Genomic DNA, 24,743 nt, shown 5'->3' with positions numbered 1-24,743 from the left:
CCTTTACAGTACTCACTGTGGCTATCAGATGCATAACCCTCTCCTTCAGGAACATTCTATCATTTAGAGGAATTGTGTCCCAACGATGCCTGGAAAATAAACATAATCAGTTATATTGTTTAACATCTTAAACATAAACCGTCAAAAGGCAGGCAGGCAAATAACAAAAGGTGGCTAAACAATGCACATATAGGCAATGTGAACGCAAAGGCTTGGCCATTAAAACCTTCAACGACCATCACTCTCTAGCTCCAGATAGCGACATATGTCACCAGTCTGTTCACCATGAACATACGAAACAGACACACTGGGCCTTCGCTCGCGTACTTCTCGCTATTTCGATGTGTGCAAATGCATGGGAAGCATTGCAGTAAACAGCAATATAGCGCAGCTTGCGCGACTGTGAAGGGACGTATGTGGGACGTCAAGTTCCGTCCTAGTAATACACAGAAGCAGTCTCTAGGAGATTGCACGGCACAGCTGGCAGAACTGAAATCCCTGATACTGGCACTAACAAAATACGCATGTACACAACCCCCTATTAAAACTGCGAGACAAATGGACTGAGGACGGGATTGAATTAGATGATGAAACCTGGCAGGAAGCGGTCTCCTCTCCTAAAACGGTCGCTATCCCAGCGCGACTCAGACTGGTGCAGCTAAAGATCCTCCATAGAATTTACGTAGCTGGTCCCCAACTGGTGCATATGGGTGGACTGACGGATGGCTCTTGTAGGAGGGGATGCACACAATTGGGCACATTCATACATATACTACGGCACTGTGAGCAAATCCAGGAATACTGGCGCAACATCCACACAATCATGAGTGAAGTGTTGGGGGTGCAAGTCAGATCGGAAGCACCCAGGTGCCTCCTTAACATCTGGGAACCTACCAACCTCAACACTTATACTACGAAATGGGTCACACTTGCCTGCATGATCGCCAAGAGAAATATTGCACAGCTCTGGGGAGCCCCGCACCCGCCTACGGTCATAGCTTGGGGGCGAGATCTTGACTGGTGTATGCTAAGAGAAAACAATCTATGTAGCCCGGGGTTGCCCCCGCAAATGGTCCAAGGTTTGGTCCCCCTGGAATGCATACCGGGGCGATATATGTACCCCTCCCCGTGATGCCGATGATGATGATCCCCCATCCCCGTGAATTTCAATGTAATTATGTTGTTGTATTGTATGTAACCTGATTTCACTGTAACCGTCAATTGATTATGTGAATTTGTACCTTCATGTCGAGACTGTTTAATAAAAAGGGATTTACAAAAACAAAAACGCATGTACGAAACCTGCTAAGCTATCAAAGTTAGATCAAACAGCGTATGCCTAATCTATTTTGATACCTTCTCTCTGGATTTAGGTGAACCAGAGTCACCGCCTGCTTCAATTTCCCATGAACAGCAACTACATGATGTCTACCTTTGGCTCAAAACAACGTACTCTCTTACTCCCTGGCTACAGCTCTGGATTGCAATTGGTCTACTTTTCCTAATCCTTTGGATAGGTATTGTGACTGTCTTTTTTCTGCTTCTGAAGGGACATTATCTCCCAGAACGCTCCGCAGTACAACATGTGAACTTGGTCCTGAAACCACATGCATAATCACATCATGAACAAAGAGACCTGTCCTTAGTGAGCATTACAGCAGTTCCAGTTCCTGAGGGAATAGTTTGGGATAGGGTTGCATATGATGTATATGGTCCAACTGAACTTTTGAAAATACCACACTTATTTAAAATTTCTTTAAGTTATATCAGCACCTCCAGTACTCGCTGATGACTGGGATTTTGAAACTGTATCTGTATTGAAAGTTTATTTGCATAAGTTAATTAAAACCATTGCATTACAATAGAATAACATTAAAAAGCACCATAGTATCTGTGCTTGACCCTTATATCAAAGTAAAAGAAATAGCTAAATTACTTCTGATTATGAGCGGGAAGCTACGCATTGTTCATTGGACCGTGCCCAGTAATCATGGTCTCCAATTTTGTGGTCTGTCACTGCTACCTCTCTGGAACCCTTTCCCTTTAGCAGCCGGAGCTTTGCCTATGGGCACCAACTCTCTAGGAAGGTGCAGGTGGTATGTGCCGTAATGTAGCCCAGGGCTTAAATTTCATATTTACAGTTGCACATTCCTAAAGAACCAGCTCGTATAGAAAGTTGGTCCCCATCTGATTCATCCGTTTGCCGGCTCCTCCATTCTTTCCGTGCCCTTAAGTGCTATATATGTTGTCCTTAATCCTGATTCTCTGATAAAAGTTTTTAGTGCTTTGCGACTTTGTGAGGTTTAAAAAACGGTCCTTAATTTGATAAAATTGCTGGAAATCCCCAGCATCTATTGTGCTTCATCATTCTTGAACGGCATCTGAGTTCCGCCGTAGAGCTGTGTATTCTGTCTGCGCACCTGTCTTTCGGAGAATTTAAGCATGGCTACTAGGTTTGATTTCTGGTCTGCAGAAGGTCCATCTCCTGGCTTCTGTTTAAAATAATCCAGAATCAATTTTTGGATTAAGCAAGGGCACGGAGGGGGGATCGGAACGGGGATGAAGAGCATCACTCATTATTTGTATACATTTTCTACAACGTACCAGGGTGAAGGGCTCCTGTTGTGAAAAACATTTTGCAGAAGCCTCTAGAAAGGTACTTGCATTTTCCAGCAGGTATAGTTCCCTGAGAAGAATTTTCCTTCCCATCATAATGGCAGGAGGTGCAGCCATGATTCTTGTTTTTAGTCGCATAGTCTGCATGCTCCTCCAGTTTATTGATTTGCCCAGGGCTGGCTAAAATCCACTATCTGCAGTGCCAGTAATCGCATATACATAATCTCTCTTCTGGTATTTGGATTGAGAGACGCAGAGAGGTAAGGCTGGTGTTTGGTTACCAGGTATGAGGCATTTAGCGGGCAAGAAAAGGAGAGGTTTTTAAAGTAGCCTGGTCTAGCTGAAATGAGGCTATTTGCACTTGTTTATTAATGGACTTTTACCAGGTTGTGTATGTGATACTAGGCAGGGTTAGTGCTGCTTAGTTTGTTTCGGTGGTGACATGGGCTTTTGTGAGCTGAATATTCCATGGAGAACCTGTTTTTTCAAATATGTCTCTAAGGCAGCTTTTCAAAGATTTTTCTGGAGCTTTCAAAATACGAATGAAATATTTTTGGAAGTCAGCATCAAGGATTAGTGCTTGTTTAACCAGTCCAAGCTCCAGCCTGAGTCTTGCCCTGAGGAGGTATTTTGGGAGTTTGAAGATCTTTTTATAACCCACGCACTGCGCCCGCTCCAAGATTTCCACGCAGGAGCCAGGGAAGGCATGAGGACTGTAGGAAAGTGCTGGAAGGAGGGATGCTTGAGTGACTTTACTTATTCCCTCTGTGAACCAAACCCCCAGATACTTGTATTTTGGAGCAGACTTAATGGTCATGGAACCTATGGTACATGCAATTTGTTTTTTGTTCTTTTGGCGTCCGAGTACAAGGATATTCGTCTTGTTTGGGTTGATGGGAAGGTGGTTCGTTATGCTGTATGTGTTCAGACTGGTCAGTGTACATTGAAGTTGCACGTTGGTGTGGTCCATAATGACTATGTCATCCGCATATTGAAGGATGTGGAGTGGGCTAGACGGGGCATGACCAGGCAGCTGTTAGACAGAGCTTTTCCCAAATCCGCTGTGTACAGGTTGAACAATAAGGGTGCCAGAACGCAGCCTTGTTTCAGACCCCCTGTCATTGCAATTTTAGCTGATAGAGATGTGGTCCTGTTTTTATTCATACCCAGGTTTACGAGTAGTGGGACATTATGGCCTTTAGGAGTGAAAATGGAATTCCCCATTTAGCTAGTTTCATCCAGAGAATCTGTCTATCGACCCTATCAAATGCTGCGGACAGGTCAACAAAGAAGCAGTAGAGTGGAGGTTGGTTCTGCTGCTGAATGGCTTGGTGGCAGATGACTGATAATGATCTGATGTTATCAGTTGTGGAGGCTCCTCGACAGAAGCCCGTTTGAAAAAAGGGGGGCAGCTGGTTTTCTTCTGTCCAGATTTCCGATTTCTCCTATAAGATTTGGGCATATGCTTTTGCTTCCAGATCTAGCAGAGCTATAAGGTTTGGTTTTAGGGGGGTCGCTTTTTTTAAAGATGGGAAATAGTATTGAGCTTCTCCAGGATTCCGGTGTTTAACCAGATGTGAAGGCAGAATTGAATAGCAGGTTTAGTAAAGCGGCCCAGTCATCTGGGGTGGATTGAAAGATCCCTGCTAGGACCCAGTTTGGACGCAGCACTCCGCCGGCCTTCATGGTTTTTATAAGTTTTGTTATTTCCAAAGATGAAATTGAAACTTGATGTTCCTCTACTTTAGGCCATATAAGCGTCATGACATCTTGGTGCTTATGTGCTAGGAACTGCCCCTCACGTGGTTCTCCCAGTCTGAAACTGGAACTGCATTTACCCTTGGTTTCCCAAGGGATTTTAAGGTGTTCACATAACTCCAGAGTTGCGTTAGGGAGCTTTCCTTGAGCATTTCAAAAAAGACAATTCCATTCTTCCTCTTGTTGTGCTCGTTTCAGAACCTAGACATTTTTTGTGTGCTTTCCATGCATCTTTAGGAGCAATTAGTAGGTTGGATTAAATTTGAACAGGCGTGTTCTCTTCCTCAGCTTCATCCGCGTGAGACTGATGTTCCACTGCGGCAGGGATTTATTTATGTGGCTGGGTGGCTGCTGGGTACCCTTTGTGGGGGGCCTGTGTATCTCTGAAGTGATACTGCCAAAGCTCTGATCATAAGGTCCCAGTTTGTCAAACGTAGCTCCCCTGGTTGGTCCTTATACCAAGATCCCTTATCTTCAAGCCATTTTGCTACCTGAAGTGCATGGTAAGGTTGCCACTTGATTCTCCTTACTAGAGTCATTGATTCATCTTGCTTTCTGCACGAGTTATGTCAAAACTCTGGAGATGTTTTATTAAGGGATTGGACATAAAGACATCGTAATTTGTTGAGATTTCCTTAAATGTGTGGCGGGCGCATTCCCATGGCTCGACTGGTTCCGGTCAGCCAAAATTTCGGCCAAATATGGCAAGTAGATTGTTAAACTGCTATCGTTCGTTGCTCGTTTGCACGACATTGTGGCATTGACCTAGGGATTTAGTGGTAAAGTCCCCTGCCAGTATGATTTCGTGGGAGGGATATGCTTCAATGATTGCTTTTATGCTCGAGCAAGAAGGGGCAAAAGTGTGCACCCATGAAGCTTTACGTGGGTTAAAATAACAATTCATGAGGAGCAAAGAAAAGACTTTCTGACCAATTTTAGGCCTTCAATGGATAGGGCTTGTAGATCCCTGTAGGTTTGTATGGGTGAGATCGATATTGTGACTGATTGCTTTAGGAAGATCGAGAGGTCCCCTGAGGGCTACCCGAATAGGCTTGTTTGTATAGCCGGGTGAAAGACTTCAGAGAATGCATGTATTGCGTGGGTTTTCGTGATCACGTCTCCTGAAGACATAGGATGTCACTACTTTTAAGGAACTCGTGACCCTGATGAGATCTTAGCGTTAAGGCCACCCCAGCCACATTCCAGGAGATGATGGAAAGTTGATCTTTTGATATGTGTTTTCTCATCTGGAAGAGCAAAGAAGAATAAGAGAGATCCGTGTTGCTAGGTGGCGTAATGGTGGTTGCTGCTCCTAGGTGTTTGCAGCTGGGTTCTCCCCTCGTGATACACAGCTGCAGGTTGCCAGCAAATGATCCTATCATTAATACCACAATGAACTATCAGGGGGTTAGATGCCAGCATTGACCTTACTCGCCAGTTATGGGATGCGCCCCAAGCTCCCTTCAGTATACTTCCTCTGGAGGGTGTTCTATGTTCTACGATTAGAACATATGGATATTTACGCTCCTTCCTCAAACTTAGGGGCTTCCTTGAGGGTTGTAACCCTGGTTGTTCTCGAGCCCCAGTTGGTGATTGTGGATTCAGATGTCTTTATTCCAGGGATGTGAGTGAATTTGACAGAGTGGAGGTTGACTGTGATAATGTGCTTCAGAGACTGTATGTGTTGGAGAAGTCTTAGAAGGTTCCCTCTGTATAAAATGTCAGAAGGACCGTTTGAAACAGAGGAGAGAAAATACTGGGCCGGCGTCGGGGTCGTCTTCCCCTTTTGACCTGTGCTTTTTTTAAACTGTAAATACTATGCTGTCAGATTTAGAACAATCTGCTGGGTTTTCAAGTAATGAGTTGTATGATGATACATCTGATTTTGACACCATGTATTGTTACCAACACTATGGTCATCATTTCTTGCACAAAGCAAGTATCCCACGTAATATTTCCACTTACCATCAATGGGAACATTGCCTAACACCACCAAAAGGTAGTCACAAACGTTTGAACTTGAGCTTATTTTTCTGGGTTTAATATTTCAGGCACAAGATATTATCATTATAAGCTACACCAGCAAACAAAAATATGCTAATTAATACGAAACATATATATTCTGCATCCTTTATTTCCCAGCTTTCTTTACAGAGTTTTGATTTTGGAGGAACACCATAGACACAAAATCTGTCTGGGGGACTAAAGATGGGCAAATTCAGGGAACTGAGGCCTTATTTAAAGCATGCCTCATACCACAGCAAATTATCTTCCTGAACAACACAGTGCAACTGATTCCTGTCTTGGACTAGCTATGATAAAGGACTTGAACACACCTCAGTTTCCCTCACTAACTCACTTTGAGGGGTAGGGAAATTATACACAAGATAGTGAGGATATGCTAAATGACACCCTCACGGGTGAGTAACGCGCTTTATAAACCCCGGATTGATTGATTGATGGTTCATACAATTCTTCAGACCCCAATTGGAAGGGATGGTTGGTTTGGCCTATCGACACAAATAGGTGTCAGTCAAAATTCAGGGGAACCATCGAAGGGTTTAGTATACATATACCTGACCAACGCTATGTACAAATGGAACACTTGGGGTGGTGAAATCTTACAGTGTTGGGAAGTGTTGTCTAGAGTGGCTAGAAACCTCAACACTGTCCGAAGTGAAACAACACCTGTCCTTACTCTCTGATGACATGGATCTAAGGGATTTTTTGTTAGGTTCCCAGAAGCCACATCATAAGCGCTTTTTATACGCTATATACAACGAAGTATGGAAAATCTCTCAACAATAGGCTGCTAAAAGATTGCATGAGATTGACAGGGTTAAAAGGCTTTGGCGGTGGTCGACAATGGTATGATCACGCTGACATCCAGGATTTATTGTGTCTTCTGCGATAGATATAATGGAACAGTATTTGTCGATTCTTCACCATGGGCAATCGCAATCTATTATTACGTTGGACGCTGGAATCACTGCGTTCTGGTCACATGACTTGGCGGTATATCAAAAGTTTGTCTCTGTTTTCTGCATACAACTTAACAGAAAGGCAGACAAAAATGGCACGAAAAAATGCATTACATACAATGCTGCACATTGAAAAATTGGACCAATTACCTTTTACCATGGCGGAGTCACCGTCCACAGAATGGTTAATCCATGTGCATATTACGCTGCCAGTCACAACATTCCAATTTCAGTACTGTCTACAGTATCACCAGGTAGGCAGGTATGAAGCATTGGGAGAGGGATACATACATGAATCTTGGGAATTATTGTACAGATTTAGATGCAGGAATGGGGACACTGATGTTTTTCCAGCGGATCAGACTGTGACAAGGGGGTCTTTAATTTATCAGGATATTATGCTTCACAGAGCATGTAATGCTTCGGTTGCAAACCTATTGTGTCACTTGAAAGGATCCCCAGCTGCTGTGATTTAGACAGTGTTCAAACTGCTCTCGAACAGGAGTTATTTGATGTTAATGATCAAGGTTGTTGTGGGATCGAGTATCTGGTCACTGTAAGTTCCAGGGTTACTTGTTGCCTGCAAATATTGTTTCCACCGACCCACACAGTTAGGAAGGCGCCGCTGAGGCCTTCATTGAATGTTTCCCTTATACAGTTTGATTCTCGGAGCAGACTGAAAGCCATGCTTTTACAGAGGGATGTGTCCTTAAACTCAGCCCGAGAGACTTTAGATCTCCAAGTTGCAAGGTCTTCAGCTGAGATACATGCACTATGAAATAATTGTCTGCACAATTATCACTGGCTCACACGCTTTACCTTCACGAAATCACTTCTTTTATTATTCCTTCTTTCCCTGTCGCTCTGGGCACTTTGTGTATGCATTCTGATTATGTATTAGATGTATTTGAGAACATGACAGTGTGAATAAATAACACTGTTCAATCCTTCACTCTATATAGGTTTTTTCCTAAATCTGCGATTCTTCTTCTTAAGCTTTGTGGCAAAGTACATTTTACTGGGACCACTTTCCATTGTATTGCCTATAACCCAGGTCCCAGTACCATTGGGTCTACCCATATATATAACTACTTCAGAGCAGGTGCATACCTGCGAGGTATTTTTGGTGATTAAAGTCACCCTGCCAAAATGGTAGAGAGCAAAACTCTGTCATACATAGAGGATTACATTAACCAATTACTACAGGACCTTGCAAACCAATTTGTATCCTCTACTACGCCTACTATTGACTTTACATTGAATGATAACATTGCCAGACTTGAGCACCGGGAGAAGAAACTAATAAGGACTCGCTTGCATGGTCATCTCCTGACTAAACGCCTTCAAGCAAATATAATCCCAGTGGAATTACAAGTCAAGAATGAACTAGCGATATTTATAGACATACCCAAGTTTAAGGAGGGATTCAGTTTTGTTGCTAACAACTGCTCTCGGCACTGGATGGTGCTGGGAGTAGAAACAGCAGCCGAACAAGTACAGGCCCTCATACGCGAAATCGCTGCCTTGAAATCTGAAATCGCTGGAGATTCCACACTATCCAATGCTAAAGAGGCACTTGAACACCTAGGGGAATCACTCAAGGATTGAGACAACCACACAGAATAAGAAGTTGGAGAAATTAGCTAAAGACATCCGCTATTACGAAAAAAAGAACACATATCCTTACTTACAAGAGGATTACTACAAGCAGGACACACAGGGTTGCTTCACTGGTCGTGGTAGAGGAGGCTACCGTGGAAGAAGGAACTACACCACTTTTTCAGAATCCTCCTACAGTACAGACAGCGAAAACGAACAGGCTGGCCCAAGTAACAACTATTCTTATCAAGAGAACTGGCACCAACCCCAGGGACCTTTTCCTTTTTTAGGGGAAGGCCAATGGAGACCACCGAGGGGTCGCGGTGGCTACTGGCCCAGAGGATCCCAACGAGGCCAACAACAAACCAATGTGAATTGGGAGAGGGGCCAGGGCAAAACCCAAAAACAAGTAAGATTCCCGGCGGAGAGCCATGGAGAGTTAGCAACACGACGCAAAGTCTACAGGTGGTGAGTAGGCAACAGAATCCAGTCGTGAACATCTCCTCCTACGCTTTGAAAGATAATGAAACGCAGATCCTTAGTAAGGGATTATCATTTGTACCAACAGCACAACCCAGTCAGAAATAGCCGAAAAACTGCGGACATTTGGTGTGGATGTAAGGAAATAAGACAATTCTGGCAACTGGTGAGGGATATCATTTCAAAGATTTTCTGATCGAAAATACTGTGGGTCATTCCAGCATATTCCTTTCACGGTGTGTAGCAAGGGGAGTGGATACACTACCTGCAAAAAAAGGTGGTTCCAGGTAAGTAGGTGTTAATTAGAGCTAAATTTTGGGAGGCAGAACCAGACATCAATGTATATGATATGGTATGTGAAAACCTGAAACATGCTTGTAAGAAAGTGGCTCTGTATATACTGCACCAAAGTAAGGTTCAGTGTGCACAGAGTCCACAGTCCCCAGAGGTTTGGCAGAGGCTAAAGTTAGATATAACCTTACTCTCTAAAGTGGTAGCTTGGTCGAGCAGTAAGGCAGTATCAGAGGACAGTTTAAAGCATTTATTGTACACACTCAGTCAGCAAATGGTCTCACACACTCAAGAACTGAACTCTAGGCCAATGGTTTGTATATAAAAATATATAGTTGTTTTATTTTAGAACCACAAGTAGGTATCAAAATATACTTTCTCAAAATGAGATGCTTTAGTTAAATACTTTCAATAGGCAATAGACTTTTGAATGCAATAGTTACAGTTGTTGCAAAAGGCAACATAATTCAAACACAATTATAACATTGAGCTCGATGGGACTTTTTAAGTAAATGCAATTAGTTACTTTGCGTATGATTTTCTTACTCAGGGGTGCATCCTGGATTCAACCCTGGTGCATTTCCTGTAAACATTTGAAAGAAATCGTTTTTGTTACACACACGCTTTTTAAGGAATATTTGTAAGTTTCAAAAATCGACACTTAGAAGAATTTCGGGCAAAAACCAGGCAATGTTATCCTATGGAGGAAAATCAAGTTATTGATAAGTACAGTTGTAATTACTTTTCAGGGTCAGTGCTTGGCACCAAGATCCAGCACTGGGATCTCTCCTGATAACAGGTGTGTAATTTTGTTTTCGTTGATCGGCTGATTTTTAGTGAATATTTTAAAGTTTCAAAACTCGACAGAAGAATATCCAAGTGAAACCAGTCAATGTTACCCTATGGAGAAAAAGTGAGTTATCGGCTTCTGGGTAAGTACTCGACTGGCAGAGTTAAGGTTCTGGGCATAGACTCAGGGCTCTCCCAGGGTCAGGTAGGTACAGTTGTTACACCCTCAGCGGCACAGGGGCAGCCGGGTGCAGAGAGAGTTAGGCCCAATGTTAGCCTATGGCGGGCAGGGGGCCTTTGGTTGGTGGCTGCTAGCAGGCAGGCCACGAGGCTGTGGGAGCTGGGCTCCTGGTCACTTACTCAGGGCAAGTGGGGAAGTAGATTAGGATAGATGTTGCACTCCCAGGGGCACTCGGGCGGCTGGGTGCAGGATGCTTTTGAGCACTCGGGCGCTCAATGGATTTCAAATGGAGAAGCTACAAAACAAACAAAGGCTGCAAGCTCGGGGACGAAGATTCTTCAGGTGCGACCACCACTTCGAGAGGTAAGTTGGGAAGCTGTAGATTAGGTAGGCACCCAGGAGATGGGCACAGGGGGCCGCAGGGCGCCGGGTGCAGGGGTGTCTTTTCGCGTCAGGAAATCTTACCCTCTGCTAGTCGTGGTTGGAGGGATCCCTGGTTCTGAGGCTGCAGGCGTCGTCAGGAGCGTCGAGGTGGGTCCTTGGGTGCTGGATTCTGGGTCACAGTCGCCGGGGAGACATCCTCGAGGTCTTTGTCCACTCAGGCACAGGCCGGGCTTGGCGGGTGCAGAGTGTGCAGGAGTCGCGGTTCCTGGTTGGCACCAGGGACATGTTACTTGCTTTGAGCAGAACCACTGCTCGTGGGAGTCCCAGTCTTTTAGAGTCACAAGGCGGTCAGGTCCTTCGGGGTTTTTCGAGGTTGCTGACCACTGGAGACGCCGGGTTTTAGCAGGAGCAGGATCGAGGGTCGACAGGCATGTAGGGCTGGGGTCAAGTCAGTTGGTGTCGTCCTCTTGTTAGCAGCTGCACGGCAGGTCTTCTTTCTTCTTGTTCTTCTTGCTTGTTTCGGCTTCGGGATCTGAGGAAGGAAGGTTCAGGGTGCTCCTAAATACTAAATTTAGGGGCGTTACAGGTAGGTAGAGGTCAGGTACCAGTGGGTCCCTTCCCTGGGGTGGGTACACCCCCTATCCTGCCACTCTCCAGTGGGAGGGGGGCAGGAGCCTAATCCAGATGGGGCAGGGCTCCCCATCCTCAAGATGGTGAGAGCCCGGAGCTGTGCTTCACCTCGCCTCCCCCACCTGAGGGGTGGGGTTGGAAGAGGCTGGCACACCCCTTTCCTCACTTGGGTTTTCCCACCGATCTTCCCGCCAGAGTGGGGGTCAGAACCGGTGGGGGCAGTTGCTGAGTACAGCAAGTGGCCTGGAGAAGCTCACAAAGGCGGCATGCCTTTGAAGCTTCCCCTGCCCATCCTGGGGGAGGAGACCTAGCACTTCACCCAGGATGTGCATTGTTGCAGGCCCAGGAGAGCGGATGGCTCTATACCCAGGGGTCCAGCAACATTTCTGCTGGGTGGCAGCCTAGGCAGCCTCTCAGACAGGAGGTGGATTGTAGGTTAGGTTCAGGGGGCAACTCTAAGATGCACTCTGTCGTGCATCTTACATTAAATCCCACACTGGCATCAGTGTGGGTTTAATGTGCTGAGAAGTTTGATACCAAACTTCTCAGCCTTCCGTGTAGCCATCATGGTGCTGTGGAGTTTGTGACTTACGACTTCCCAGCACCATATAGTCTTAATGGCAGCACTGCACTTACAATGCCCAGGAATGGATCTGGGTACTGTAGGGGTACAGGGCTCATGCACCTGTACCCACACCACTGGCATAGTGCACCCAGCTAGAGGGGTCACTGAGGTATGCCAGGGCAGTGTGTTTGTGGGCATGGCACACAGGGATGTGTGCCATGTCGATTCTCTGTTTTGTTCTGCACCAAAACACTCAGCCTGCAAAGACAGTGAGTGTGTCAGGGTACAGGACCTCTAAGGGTGGCACAATAAGTGCTGCAGCCCTTAGGGGCCTTCTCTGGTCACAGGGCCCTGGGTACCTAGGGTACCATTTACCAGGGGCTGACATGTGGCCAGAGATGTCAATTGGGTTTAGGCTTCATGCAGTTTTTGGGAAGGAACACAGGCCCTGGGTACCTGATTGGCGGAGCCCAGGGCACACTCAGTCAAAGTACATCAGCAATTCAGCAAAAAGTGGGGGCATAACATGCAAGAAAGATGGCACTTTCTCACAATGCTGCAATGCAGTATACTGTGTATACCATGCAGGGGTATATGAGAACATCTGGCAATATCTGGGGCTCGGTCTAGAGTTTATGGACAAGGATAACCATGCCTTTGCATAAACCTGAATCAGGTCCACTCCAGGTTTTCCTTTCAAACCCATGTAGTTGTAAACCTATTTGCTTGGACCAGGCCTGTCGTTGTGGGGAAGTTGGATTGAATTAAAACTAATCGATGTGCAATGAATATTTGATGCTGAAAATGGAACAGTAAGTACCTACTTACGGTCGCTTTGCCGCAGGAACCCGCATCTAATTAGCACCAACGACAACCGCAGAAGGTTAAACACAGCCCCGAAGCGGTGAAACAAAGGCCCTTACCGTGCCTGAGTCCCCGTACTCTCTGCCGCCTTCTCAGCGCCTGAACACCCGCACCTACCGCGCGCCGGTCCTCGCTCTCACTCACTTCTTCACGTGCTACACATGTGCGGAGCAGACCCCATTTTTGCAGGGGGATGAAAGCAGGGTCGCAACACGAAAACACAGCTTTAACTTGCTGCTTTGCTGAAACATTTTTTATTCATACTGAGATTTGTAACATCACTTATAAATACGGAATTAGAAGATGTTTTCAGAGAAAAGGAAATTGTTTGAACAAACTAGAGCATTTGTTAAACAAACCGAACTACAAAGAAAACAAGTGCTTGCCATTGCGGAAAGGCAGCTGCTTGTTCGGAAACATGATCCATCACTACACGCCTCCTAGAGATAAGAAATACCCTCACGACAGCCGACATTCAAACGATCCAATCCGGATGGGCCGTCCCAAAAGGAGACCGGGCGGGAACAAAGAAGCCTCATTTTCAATCGGAGGCCACCGTTTAGCAAAGACGACGACGCCAGCCAATGAAAATGATGGGCGGGGCTACAAGTCCCCTTCTGAAATCTCCTCGATCACAATAGCCCGCAGAGCAAGCCGCGCTGGCGCGCTGCAACGCTAGGCGAGTCCTAAAAACCTCTAATGTATAAATGCAGATCTGCGTACCATCTGTGTTGAAAGAGGCGGGCTTCTAAGAAAGACTGGGATGTCTCTCCACTCCTGACAATACTTGTGCAGTTGCCTCAAACCTACTTCTGTTGCAAGATATAGTGGTTCAAGTTTCAAAAGCTAACATGAACAACTGTGTCATAATAGGAGAAAGAAAGAGGCAATAACAGTGAAAGCTCTGTATCGTGTCTACATACGCGAGACCTAGTAAGTTAATGAAGTTAGCCAGGTAAGTGGTTTAAGCATATAAGCCTACATCTGAGAGGTAAACAATGTGGCTGTTGATAGCTAGAGTACCACTAGAAATCTGGAGATGAGAATATTAAATGCTACAATCATAACTTACTTTCTCATCTCCAGGATAAACATTTTACTTTGTAAATCGTACTACAGTAAACTAGGCTGAGAGGAGGAATAAAATAGAATATGAAAACGACCTTAGAAATTTGCAGACATATGCGATCCGTAGGAAAATAACTGAAGGGACAGCGAATAAATATGTAGCAAAAACAAAAATACTGACTGATGCAGACAACAACAGTAGTCATTTACCAATACATGTGTATGAAAAGACAAGAGTGATTAATGTAAACAAGCTTTAATGTAAAGTGCACTTAAATTTGTTTAAAAACTGTTAACAGAGTTTCATTCACATAGTAAAGTGGGATGGAGTGTCTTACTTGAAGACATGTACTAAGATCTGGAGACCAAGATACCGCACAATAGTTGGTTCTGTTTTCTCTACCAGCTTCAGGCCACAAGTAATGCAGAGTGGAGAGTTTTCTTTAAATGCATCGCAGAACTAAAACAGAAGTAAAATGTTAGTTATGAGCAGCTCTTAACGCAAAGTAGAGTTACAATTCTTGCATTTGACAAATAATACATGGAATGAAGAAACTATGATGATAATATTTAACATCTGGTAAGGTATATGAGAAGAGCTACCCGCAGGATCCAAACCCAGAGACTACTGGATGCATTTGGTTGCCTATCTCCAAGCACACCAAACTGTATAGCTGTGAATTGATGTATTGGACGTAATGGTATGGTTGATGGTAAAGTTGACATTCTGAAATGTAATGTATGGATACTTTATCTATCTTGAAGCCTGTATGTTTTTTGTTTCGAGCATTGTATGCCTTTAATAAAATGCTAATAAATAAAAAATTAAAAAAAACAACACCTGGTAAAGTACTGACTTGACCAGAGTGTTGTACAAAACCACAGTACCGGGCTGTGCTTAGCTGGTACATAACCAATAGAAAGGCAACAGGGGCAAGAAAATCTCTCACAGACATTTGAGCCATCCTGCCACAAGCACACATCACTCACACTGTGTGGACAGTAGGCAGGAACAGAAAGAGTGGGAAGTGTGCAATGAAATGAAAACAAAGATGAAGGCAAAGTCAGACAAAAGAAACACAGAATTGAGAAGAGTCAGTAGTGTTGATTAACTGGTGCAGGGGTATGGAGGCATGGGAAATGAAAATGGAAGACGGTTTGTCAGGATGTGGCTCAGTATGTACATACCATTGCATGCCAGTCATGGATGGATACATGATCAGTATAGAAAGAGTATGCACCGTCGTAACAGAAGCCTCGACTCAAAGAGCGATGAAAGCAAGAAGGACTGCATGTCTCATGAAGCCACAGAACCCTCACAACACTTACAAATTTGTGGCAACACTCTTGAATGCTTACAGTACAAGTTTCTCATGGTCCATAACGTCCTTGCTAGAGTGGGATCAGGTCAGGTGGGTAGTGGGAGTAACATGTAATGTATAGAATGCTTAAATTAATCTCAGTCACGGGTTCGTCAATTAGGCCACATCCCAATCCAACGTTATTTTGCACTCTGTGAGGAAATGGTGTGTATTATATGGCTTGGTTGTGTGACCTCACAGTGTAATACACACCCCTTTAGGACCCCTAAGTTTCGTTTGTCAAACATTCAGCTCAACCCAGGGTAGCTGTGATTCTGAGTTAAAAGGCTTACAAAAAGGAACAAGTATAAAGCATTTAAACAGCACCAAAACAATTGGAGAAGAATTCGACAAGAAACCAAAGAAATCAACCATCAATTTATAAAAATAGACTGTATTTTTAGGTACTTTTAGACACCACAAGGAAAAAGATCTACTGATGAGTTCCAGAGATATAGAATCTACAAGGTATAGTAAAGCATTTCATTCAACCGTGAACAAGCATTGGCAAATTCAACAAACTTGACACTTAGAAACATTCTCAGCAAAAAGTTTGGGATAGCTGTAATAAGGTCACTTTTGGTCACCTAAAGTAACTCTCTCCAGTAGGGAGTCAGTCAGGGGGGGGGGTCAGCAAGGTCCTCAGAAACAGTTACCACAGCAGGTGAAGCAGTCTTCAGTCAGTTTCAGGCACTTTTATCCTTTGCAGGGATTTATTAAGGAAGTGGCCCTGATGTAACGATGCAAGAAAGGAAGGATACTGAAGATGCTCAAAGGATGCTGTGGATGTGATGCTGGCGACGTGGGTCTTGCTGTAGTCCACAGACGGGGTGAAGTGGTTCTAGTCACATGGATGATGCTCCTTGAAGTACTCTTGCTGCTGGTTCAGCTGCCACTGGATTATTAGTCGCCTAGTATCGCAGTCACAGGCCATTCCTTCCTTCATGGGTAGATAACTCATCCTCTGGAAGTCCCAGCTGCACTACGATGACACTCCCAGGCTCAGCAAACGCTAGTGCAACTTTGTACATTGGGTCCTGGTCCTTGGTGCTGCACGGCAATGATTGGCAGCGGGTTGAAGGTTTTGGGCTACCAACTTACCACATCAGGATTCTCAGCAGTTGTGTCCCTGTGCTGTAAACAAAAGCCCAACTCACAGACCTTTGGAGTCTCTTGGCTTTGGCTGGGCCCAGGAGACGACTTCTCCACAAGCAGAACACAGTAGGCACAGCCCCTCTCCTTTGCTCGCCACCAGGTTCAGCCGCTGAGGTCTACCCTGGTGCAGCCTCTCTTTGCCAGTTCCACTGTGCAGCCGGTCCTTCTTCCAATCCAGTCGAGATCTAAATTTTGGGTGCCAGGGACACCCTACTTATGCTCAGAAAATGCTCTCAGGACAGAATGCAGTTGGTGGCCAATGGACTACAAGTTTCCCTCCCACCTGATGACCATTGCCTGCAAAGTGTGGCAACTGGGCAACCCAGGATGCACCATTCTGTCCACTTCCAATATGGGGACCACTCTCCCTAGCCCAACCCAGATGTGTGGCTAGCAAGGGAGCTGCAAACCACTGGAAAAACGGTTTGGCAACTGGTTTCCCCTATCCTGTTGCTAGCGCCAGCCTGTCTGCCTAAATAATGGAGCAGCCTCTCTACCAAGTGTTACCCATTTGCCCTTCAAAGGCAGCTTCTCCTTTGAAGCTTGCCTTTTGGTCCAACACCCATATGCCTTCCAGTAGGAGGGAGGTGATAACTCCTGCCAAAGCAGGCCCCTACTGTATTCTTTTGCGGGAGTAATTAGTACACCTCCCCAGGAGGGCAGAAACCTGTATTAGTGACTGGCCTCTGTGTACAAGAGGTATGGGCACAGAGACTAATGGCAACAAAGTGGCAACTTGGGGGGGCGTTGTCTCGCCGAGCAGCTAGATGGCCGCTCGCTGAGGAGGCTCTGCCGGCAGAGAAGTTATCTATCATCAATCCTAGCTAAAAGATGGTATTGGGAGATCCCAGCTGGAGGCGACGAGCGCCAAATTGCTGGCTGCGACTACAGTGAACATCCCGTCCTCGGGAGGCATCGTGAACGACTTGTAACTTACAGCCTTCCGTCGCCTAACGGACCTGACTGTTCGGGCCTGCAGCGTGGTGAGGGCAACCCCGAGGCGAGGCAGTGGATTCAGAGATGGCACAGAGCTAGTGTCTGAGCTCCGGTTTGGCCCCGAAGGGACTTCATTAAGCCCAATAGCTGTTGGGGCGGTACTGCAGTTGGCAGGGGAGGACCGAAAAAGCTGCAGAGATTGCACCAGGGTGTACAAGGTGAGAGCTTCTCCCGGTGGCGCCGTACCCAAGACATCTTGCTTGATTTCAGATTCCTATTTTCCAAATCTTTATCACAATTCACGTATAGGAAAACTCTTTCTTATATATTCATACAATTCTATACATAAATTGTTACAACGTTCTCTTTACAAAACTGTGCAAATTTCTTTAATGCAATGTCCAAATTATTTTATTTGTATAAGGTTTCATAATTTGGACTTTTCATTAAAGAAATTTGCACAGTTTATAAATGTTTTCCTATATGTGAATTGTGATAAAGATTTGGAAAATAGGAATCTGAAATCGTCAGACAAAGCCAAATCCTTTTAAACAATATTTTCTTAATTTATTATATTTTAATAAATTGTGAGAATAATAATTATCTAATGTGAATTTTGATATGTTAAAAGCATTTAAATAGATTGCAATCTCTAGATATTTAGGTTATGGTTCAGTGGATACTTTTTTAGCAAAATAATTCTGGCACAGAAGGGAAATCTTGTTTCATTGTGATATATTTGCCCAGTCCCTTTTGGCCTAACTGGGGTAACTCTCTTACTTGGAGGATTACATACAGCTGTGCGATATAACTGCACCCCTGGATCACAACCCCCAGCACAACCACAACAAAACTCTGTAAGAAAGCCACCGCAATACAACATGGCAGAACTATGGGGAAAAAGTATGCAAAACAGAGACTAATCTCACCTTCGAAAATAAGAAACTGATGAAGATGACAGAGGCAGGGGCCGAATCCGACACAGAGGCTGGCGCTAGGAAGGTCCCTGAAAGACAAGACGACGACCTCTGAGCCATACTACTAGAGGTCAAATCCAGCCTCAAAACGATTGACTCTAAACTAGATATACTTACTTCTCAGCTGGATCAGGTAAAACAACAAGTGGATACCCATGAGACACTCCTAGACCAGCTTGAAAACCGTGCCTTTGACGCTTATAACTACCAGGTAGAATCCAAAGAGCCTCTGTTGCAAATGGAAAAAGTCCTGAATGTAATTAAAGCCAAAAATGAAGATTTGGAGGCCGGGTCTCGGAGAAACAATCTTGGCATCACGGGGATATCAGAAACCACATCCATCCCCAAAATGGAAACATGTGTCGAGTCTCTGCTGCGGAAGCTTTTCGAATCTGACCTCAACAGTTTTCATTGTAGAACGCATGCACCGATCAATAGGCCCCAGACCTCCTGTAGGCGCAATCCTGGCCCACCTGCTTAACTATCGTGATCGTGACACGATCCTCCGACTGGCCAGGGAGAGAGGAAGTATAAACCATCAGAGCAGCAACGTTTCATTCTATCTGGATTTCACACTTTCAGTGCAGGCAGCCCGTTATGACTTTGCTCCAGTCAAGCGTATTTTACAACAGACGTGTGTGCCATACACCCTAGGCTCAAAATCACATACAACGGCCACATACACTACTTCGCTGATGTTAAATCGGCACTTAAGTATAAAAAGCACATTGGTGGCAAGAGACGCTCTTCTGAATCCCCACAGAGCACCCCGACAGGTGCTGGACTCAGTCACATTGAATAACATTCCATAATATGGACAGTGCATAACGCGAGCTAATGTAATGCACTCACTGTGGCAGAGGCACAGATATCTGGCAACACAGATGTGATTAGCACTAACTGCATGGTCAGCACGTTACTAACATTGGATCTACCTGCTTGAACTACATTTGATTCTGCTCCTTAGCTTTTTCCCTGGCAACTCAGCCACCAGGCAGGAAAGTTCGCCGGTGACATCATGTTCCCTGGGAGAGCTCCCCTTTTCTTACTTCTGTTCTGGAGTACTGTTTTGGTTATGAGAGGATGGGAGGGTTATTATACACAACTTAATTGGGGGGTTGGTGTGGGTGGAGGTTGGAACGGGGTAGTAAGTTTCGTTTTGTTGGTGAGGATGTGAGGGAACGACGCAAATTGACACCTACTCTGCAGTACAAATGCTGGGAAGCTCCACAAGACCTGCCACTCATTATTCATAACATAATTTTACTAGTACAGCGGCACTTAGAGATAACAGGCAACTAGATCGGCCAGGCACGAATACACTCATAGATAATACCTATCGTAGTTCTAAATGACTTCCTACAATTTCCTGACTTGGAACATCTGGGGCTTAAACGATCATAGAAAAACATGCCTCATTCAGACATAAATGACTCGACATAATATTTATATATGTTTTCTCCAAGAGGCACATCTTCTACTAAATTACATCACAAACATTGGGGGGATGTTTACCTATCGGCTTACTCTAACTACGCCAGAGGCGTGGCTATACTAATACGCTGAGGACTCGGCTGGACTATGCACCACTTACAGGTAGACCCTGATGGAGGGTATGTGGTGGGGAGGGGTACACGGGGGACTACCCAGACAACCATGGCAGAGATCTATGGTCCAAACACAGATGACCCTGAGTTTTTCAGTCACATTTGGGCTAAAATCAGATCATCAGATTGCAACACAATAATATGGGGAGGAGACTTCAATGCCATGCTAGACAAGACTCTAGATAGGATAGGCTCCTCACGCAAGCTTCACCCAAAGCGGGGCGACCTTACACTCAATTGTGCGTGGAAATGAACTGGAAGATGTGTGGAGACAATGACACGCAGGAGACAGGGAGGGAACATGCCTTTCTTCACAATAGAATGCCTGGTCCAGACTAGATGCCTGGCTAGTATCGAAGGATGTAGTGACGTGAACAACAGACAGGAGACACCACCCGAGAACACTGTCCGACCATGCCCCCAACTTACTCCGCCTGACTATCACGTCGTCACCACGGCTGGAATTCAGCTGGTTACTCCCACCTCATGTCATATTAAGACAGTGCTTTCAGGGAGGAAATACTAAAGGACATAGTTAACTACTTTATCCTTAATGAAGGTTCAGTATCTTCTCCCTCCATGCTATGGGAAGCCTCTAAGGTGGTAATTCGGGGGTCCTGCATGACTAGATAAGCTGGGGTACTGCGAGCCATCAGAAAAACTCTTGGGAACTTGGAATCCCTAATCAGGGACACAGAAGTTCAATACTACAGCACCAACGAACAGGCACATCTCGCAACACTCAGGGAGAAAATATCTGAGTTTGAGAGCGAAGTTTAGCTGCATTCACATTTTTTAGAGAAATATGCCACAGCCAGACGGCATGGGGAGGGAGATTGACCGGGCAAAACCCTAGCCGCTAGTCTTAGACCATCTTGAAATGCATCATATATTACAGAAATACTAGATGGGGACTCCAGTCTCGTCAGAGATCCTCAGAAGATACTAGAATGCTTCACTAATTTCTACCCTACCTGATACCCCTGTACCGTCCCTGATATCCCTGAGGAATTTACTACATTTTTAGATTCACTTGAATTACTCTGGCTGAGTGGTGCACACCGGGCTCATCTTGATGAACCCTTTACCACCAATGACATCATTCAGGTCATAAATAGCTTCCCTAGTGACAACGCCCCCAGGTCGGATGGATTGACAGCCTCCTTCTAGAAATGCTATGCATCACACTTACCGCAGTACGTCCGTAAGGTATATCATGAATCAATACAGCGTAGAACCCTCCCCCCTACCATGCAAGAAGCAGTAATAGTGACACTGCTAAAAACCCTGGGAGGCCCCCCAATCTCCGGGACTCATACTGCCCTTTATCACTCATACATAGATAACAAGATTTATGCAAAACTACTCGCAAACAGATTACAGCCCCAAGATCGACAGCACATAATCTGCGTGCATTCTTTGCGGTCTTACACCACCTAAACCCTATGTCCCCGCTCTTGCAGCCCTCCTAGATGCTAAAAAGATGTTGAATTCTCTGGAGTGGACATACCTCTTTGCTATACTGACCAGATTGGGATTTATCTCATTAAACATACAACAGATCCGCCTCCTGTATTCCGAACCCACGGCCAGGTTAAGGGCAATTGACCTGGTTTTGGCCCCATTCCCTATCACGCTGGGCACAAGACAAGGTTGCCCCCTATCGCCCCTTCTCTTCGCCATAGCAATGGGACCGCTAGCGGCATGACTGCGACAACATCATGCTGCCTGAGGACTTACGTTCACTTCCAGAGGGTTGATCATTTCACTATACGCAGACAACATCACACTCTACATACAGAACCCCAAAGAAAATGTAAACCCCGTACTACGAGAAATAACATTTGGGGGACTATCAGGAATACAGATCAATTGGTCTAAATCCACATTATTCCCCTTATCCTAGTACACACCCCCTTTGCGTTGGAATATCCATTAACCTGGGCCCAGGACCCAGTAAAATATCTGAGGATCTGGCTAAGTCGCGACATACAAGAACTCTGGAATACAAACTACGGCCGCACTGTGACCTGGCTGGAAGAGATGGTAGACGCCTGTTCCAAACTACCACTATCACTAGCCAGCAGAATAGCGCCGACTAAAATGATTATTCTTCCTAAGCTATTATATTTATCTATCAATCTCCCCTAACACTCAATCTAGCAATGTTCGGGAAACTGCAATCTCTTATGCTATCGCTAGTCTGGGCCGGCAAACAAGCCCAGGTCTCCTGGAAACTTCTTACACTTCCTCTCCAACAGGGCAGGATGGGCGCGCCAGACATACAGTTATATGCCTACTGTACTCAGGCTCAATACCTCCATCACTGGATCCGCCCGACCCCATTTCAGCCCCACACTGCCATGGAGAAAGATAGAGCTGATCCCATCCTCTTGTGGGTGGCAGCATATCAAGAATTTAAACGCCCCAGGAACGAAGTTAACACAGTGGAGACATTGCGATGGGCATGGGAGGGACTGCGGAATAGAGCTGGAAACGTGATACTATATGCCCAGTCAATCCCACTAGCTAACAACCCACAAATACCACCATTAATAGACCATGGTAACGTTGCAAAAGCACATCACCTTTGCCTGAACACTTTTGCGGACTTCTACCCCAAGGACACATTCATGGTTCCCCTAACATCAACTGGAGATACATCGCCCACTTTCTCTGACCTACTACTATACTATCAGATCCGAGCGGCATCTCGTCAGATACATAGTATATTACAGAGCCCCCCCTCCCATACTCCCGGTGCTTGAACACATACTGACCGACTCATCCTCACATTTATAACACTACACAACACACCACCCCGGTGACCAAGCCAAAGGCACTTGAGAAATGGTGCTCAGAACAACACTCGTCCTTAACAGACGAACAATGGCGCTTCTGTTGCAGCCAATTAGAACTCATATACCCTAATTACAAACTGAGTTTGATTCACTTTAAATTCCTCCATCAATTCTACCGGACTCCCTTGCAGCTCTGCCGAATGGGTCTCAGGCCAACTGCTGGAGATACTGCACCCCACAGGCCTCATTCCTCCATTTGGCATGGGACTGCCCCCCCACGGTGCAATTTTGGGGGGAAACTTTTGAAGCAAACCGATAAATTCTGGGAATAACATTAAATTACACACCCCTAACAGGTCTGTTGTGCTATGTTAAGGAGCCCCCGAAAGGAACCCGCAGTCTCCTTGCAATGCTGCTCCTACTAGCTAAACGCAGAGTAGCCATACACTGGGGGAAACGTAATGCTCCTTCAATGGAAACCTGGATACACAACATTACCTACTGACCACCTTTTGGGAACTGATGCCAATCGCATCTAGACCCGAAGACATTTGGGGACTGTTTGCAGCATGGCTAGGCACTCGCAATGCAGAGGACTCCAACCCTCCAATGTCATCATGACACCAATTCATTCACGCACACAAAGCATGGAATCCCTGTAGACCTTCACTTATAAAACCAGGTTCTACTTTGTGTTAGTCACTATGATCAATGCATTCAAAATGTCGCTGCATAACTGGATATCTACATCAAATGATATGTTGTGAAAATTAAATCCTCATTCTTCCATGGATGCATAGACTAGTGGACAACATGTATTGAGTGGAAGATGCGTCCCCTGTTGCCCCCCCCTTGTTTTTTTCGTGCAACGCTGATATTGAGAATATACACTCTGTATCATAATCTGACAAAAGTACAATGTATATGATGAGAACATTGAAATGCCAATAAAGAAAAAAAAAAATGAAGTGGCAACTTAGCTAAAGTTGCACACGGAATCAGGTCATGCTTAATATACTGTGTTGTCTGATACCTTGGATGGCCCATTTTGGTTGCAGCGTTGCAGAATTAGCACAGCTGAGGGGTCAGCATGTAACTCTGTACTTGCCAATTGGGAAACCAAGTTTTTCCACAGTAAAAACAACAGTTTTGCATTTTTACTATCAGAACATGCAAAAGTACATGTTCTGCCCAACAGGATATGTTGCACCCTGCCTTAGAACTCGATAGGTCTGCCATAGGAGTGACTTACACACATACACGGTGGAAGTCTGGCTTTACTTTAGATGGTAAAGTCAGGCTAGCAGTTTAAACTGCTCTTCCAGCCTGCAAATGATGGGCTGGGAGTCTCATTTCACTCGTGTCACCTCCAGGGTGGTACAGCCAGAGCCGAAATCCTTGAGGGGACCCTCTAACGTACATTCCATGCGTACCCTGGTTACCATTTACTAGGACCTTCAAGGTAAGTTAGTTCAGACAATTGGGTTAAGAGCCAATTCGACATATTAGTTTAAGGGTAAGGGCACAAATAAGGAGGTCTGGTTAGCAGGCCTCAGGACACTCCCAGAGTTGAAAAACCAGCAACATCAGTCCAAAAACTTAAGGATGACCATACACAAAGAGGCTTTTCCGTACACACACCATGCAACCTCAGTTGAGACCGAGCCATATACATTTCAGTTTTGACCCTGCTCCAATGG

General features: G+C 45.2%; 1 protein-coding gene across 5 annotated transcripts in view; it reads right to left on the bottom strand.

Moving 5' to 3' along the window:
* The window catches only part of LOC146816482 (exportin-5-like), a 1,867,381-nt gene that overhangs the window by 1,812,776 nt on the left and 29,862 nt on the right, over positions 1–24,743 (bottom strand). For all 5 annotated transcript variants that reach the window (XM_085610326.1, XM_085610327.1, XM_085610328.1 and 2 more), the window contains exons 2-3: positions 14,545–14,666; positions 17–89 (exon numbers count right to left, since the gene is read on the bottom strand). In XM_085610326.1, the coding sequence (XP_085466452.1) occupies positions 17–89; positions 14,545–14,666 (195 nt within the window). The remainder of the gene's footprint in view (positions 1–16; positions 90–14,544; positions 14,667–24,743) is intronic.

The sequence above is a fragment of the Triturus cristatus genome, chromosome 6 (assembly GCF_964204655.1).
Source record: "Triturus cristatus chromosome 6, aTriCri1.1, whole genome shotgun sequence".
In the NCBI taxonomy this organism is placed as follows: Eukaryota; Metazoa; Chordata; class Amphibia; order Caudata; family Salamandridae; genus Triturus; species Triturus cristatus.
The sequence above is the reverse complement of the archived record's forward strand: the minus strand, read 5'-3'. Positions and strand labels throughout refer to the sequence as shown.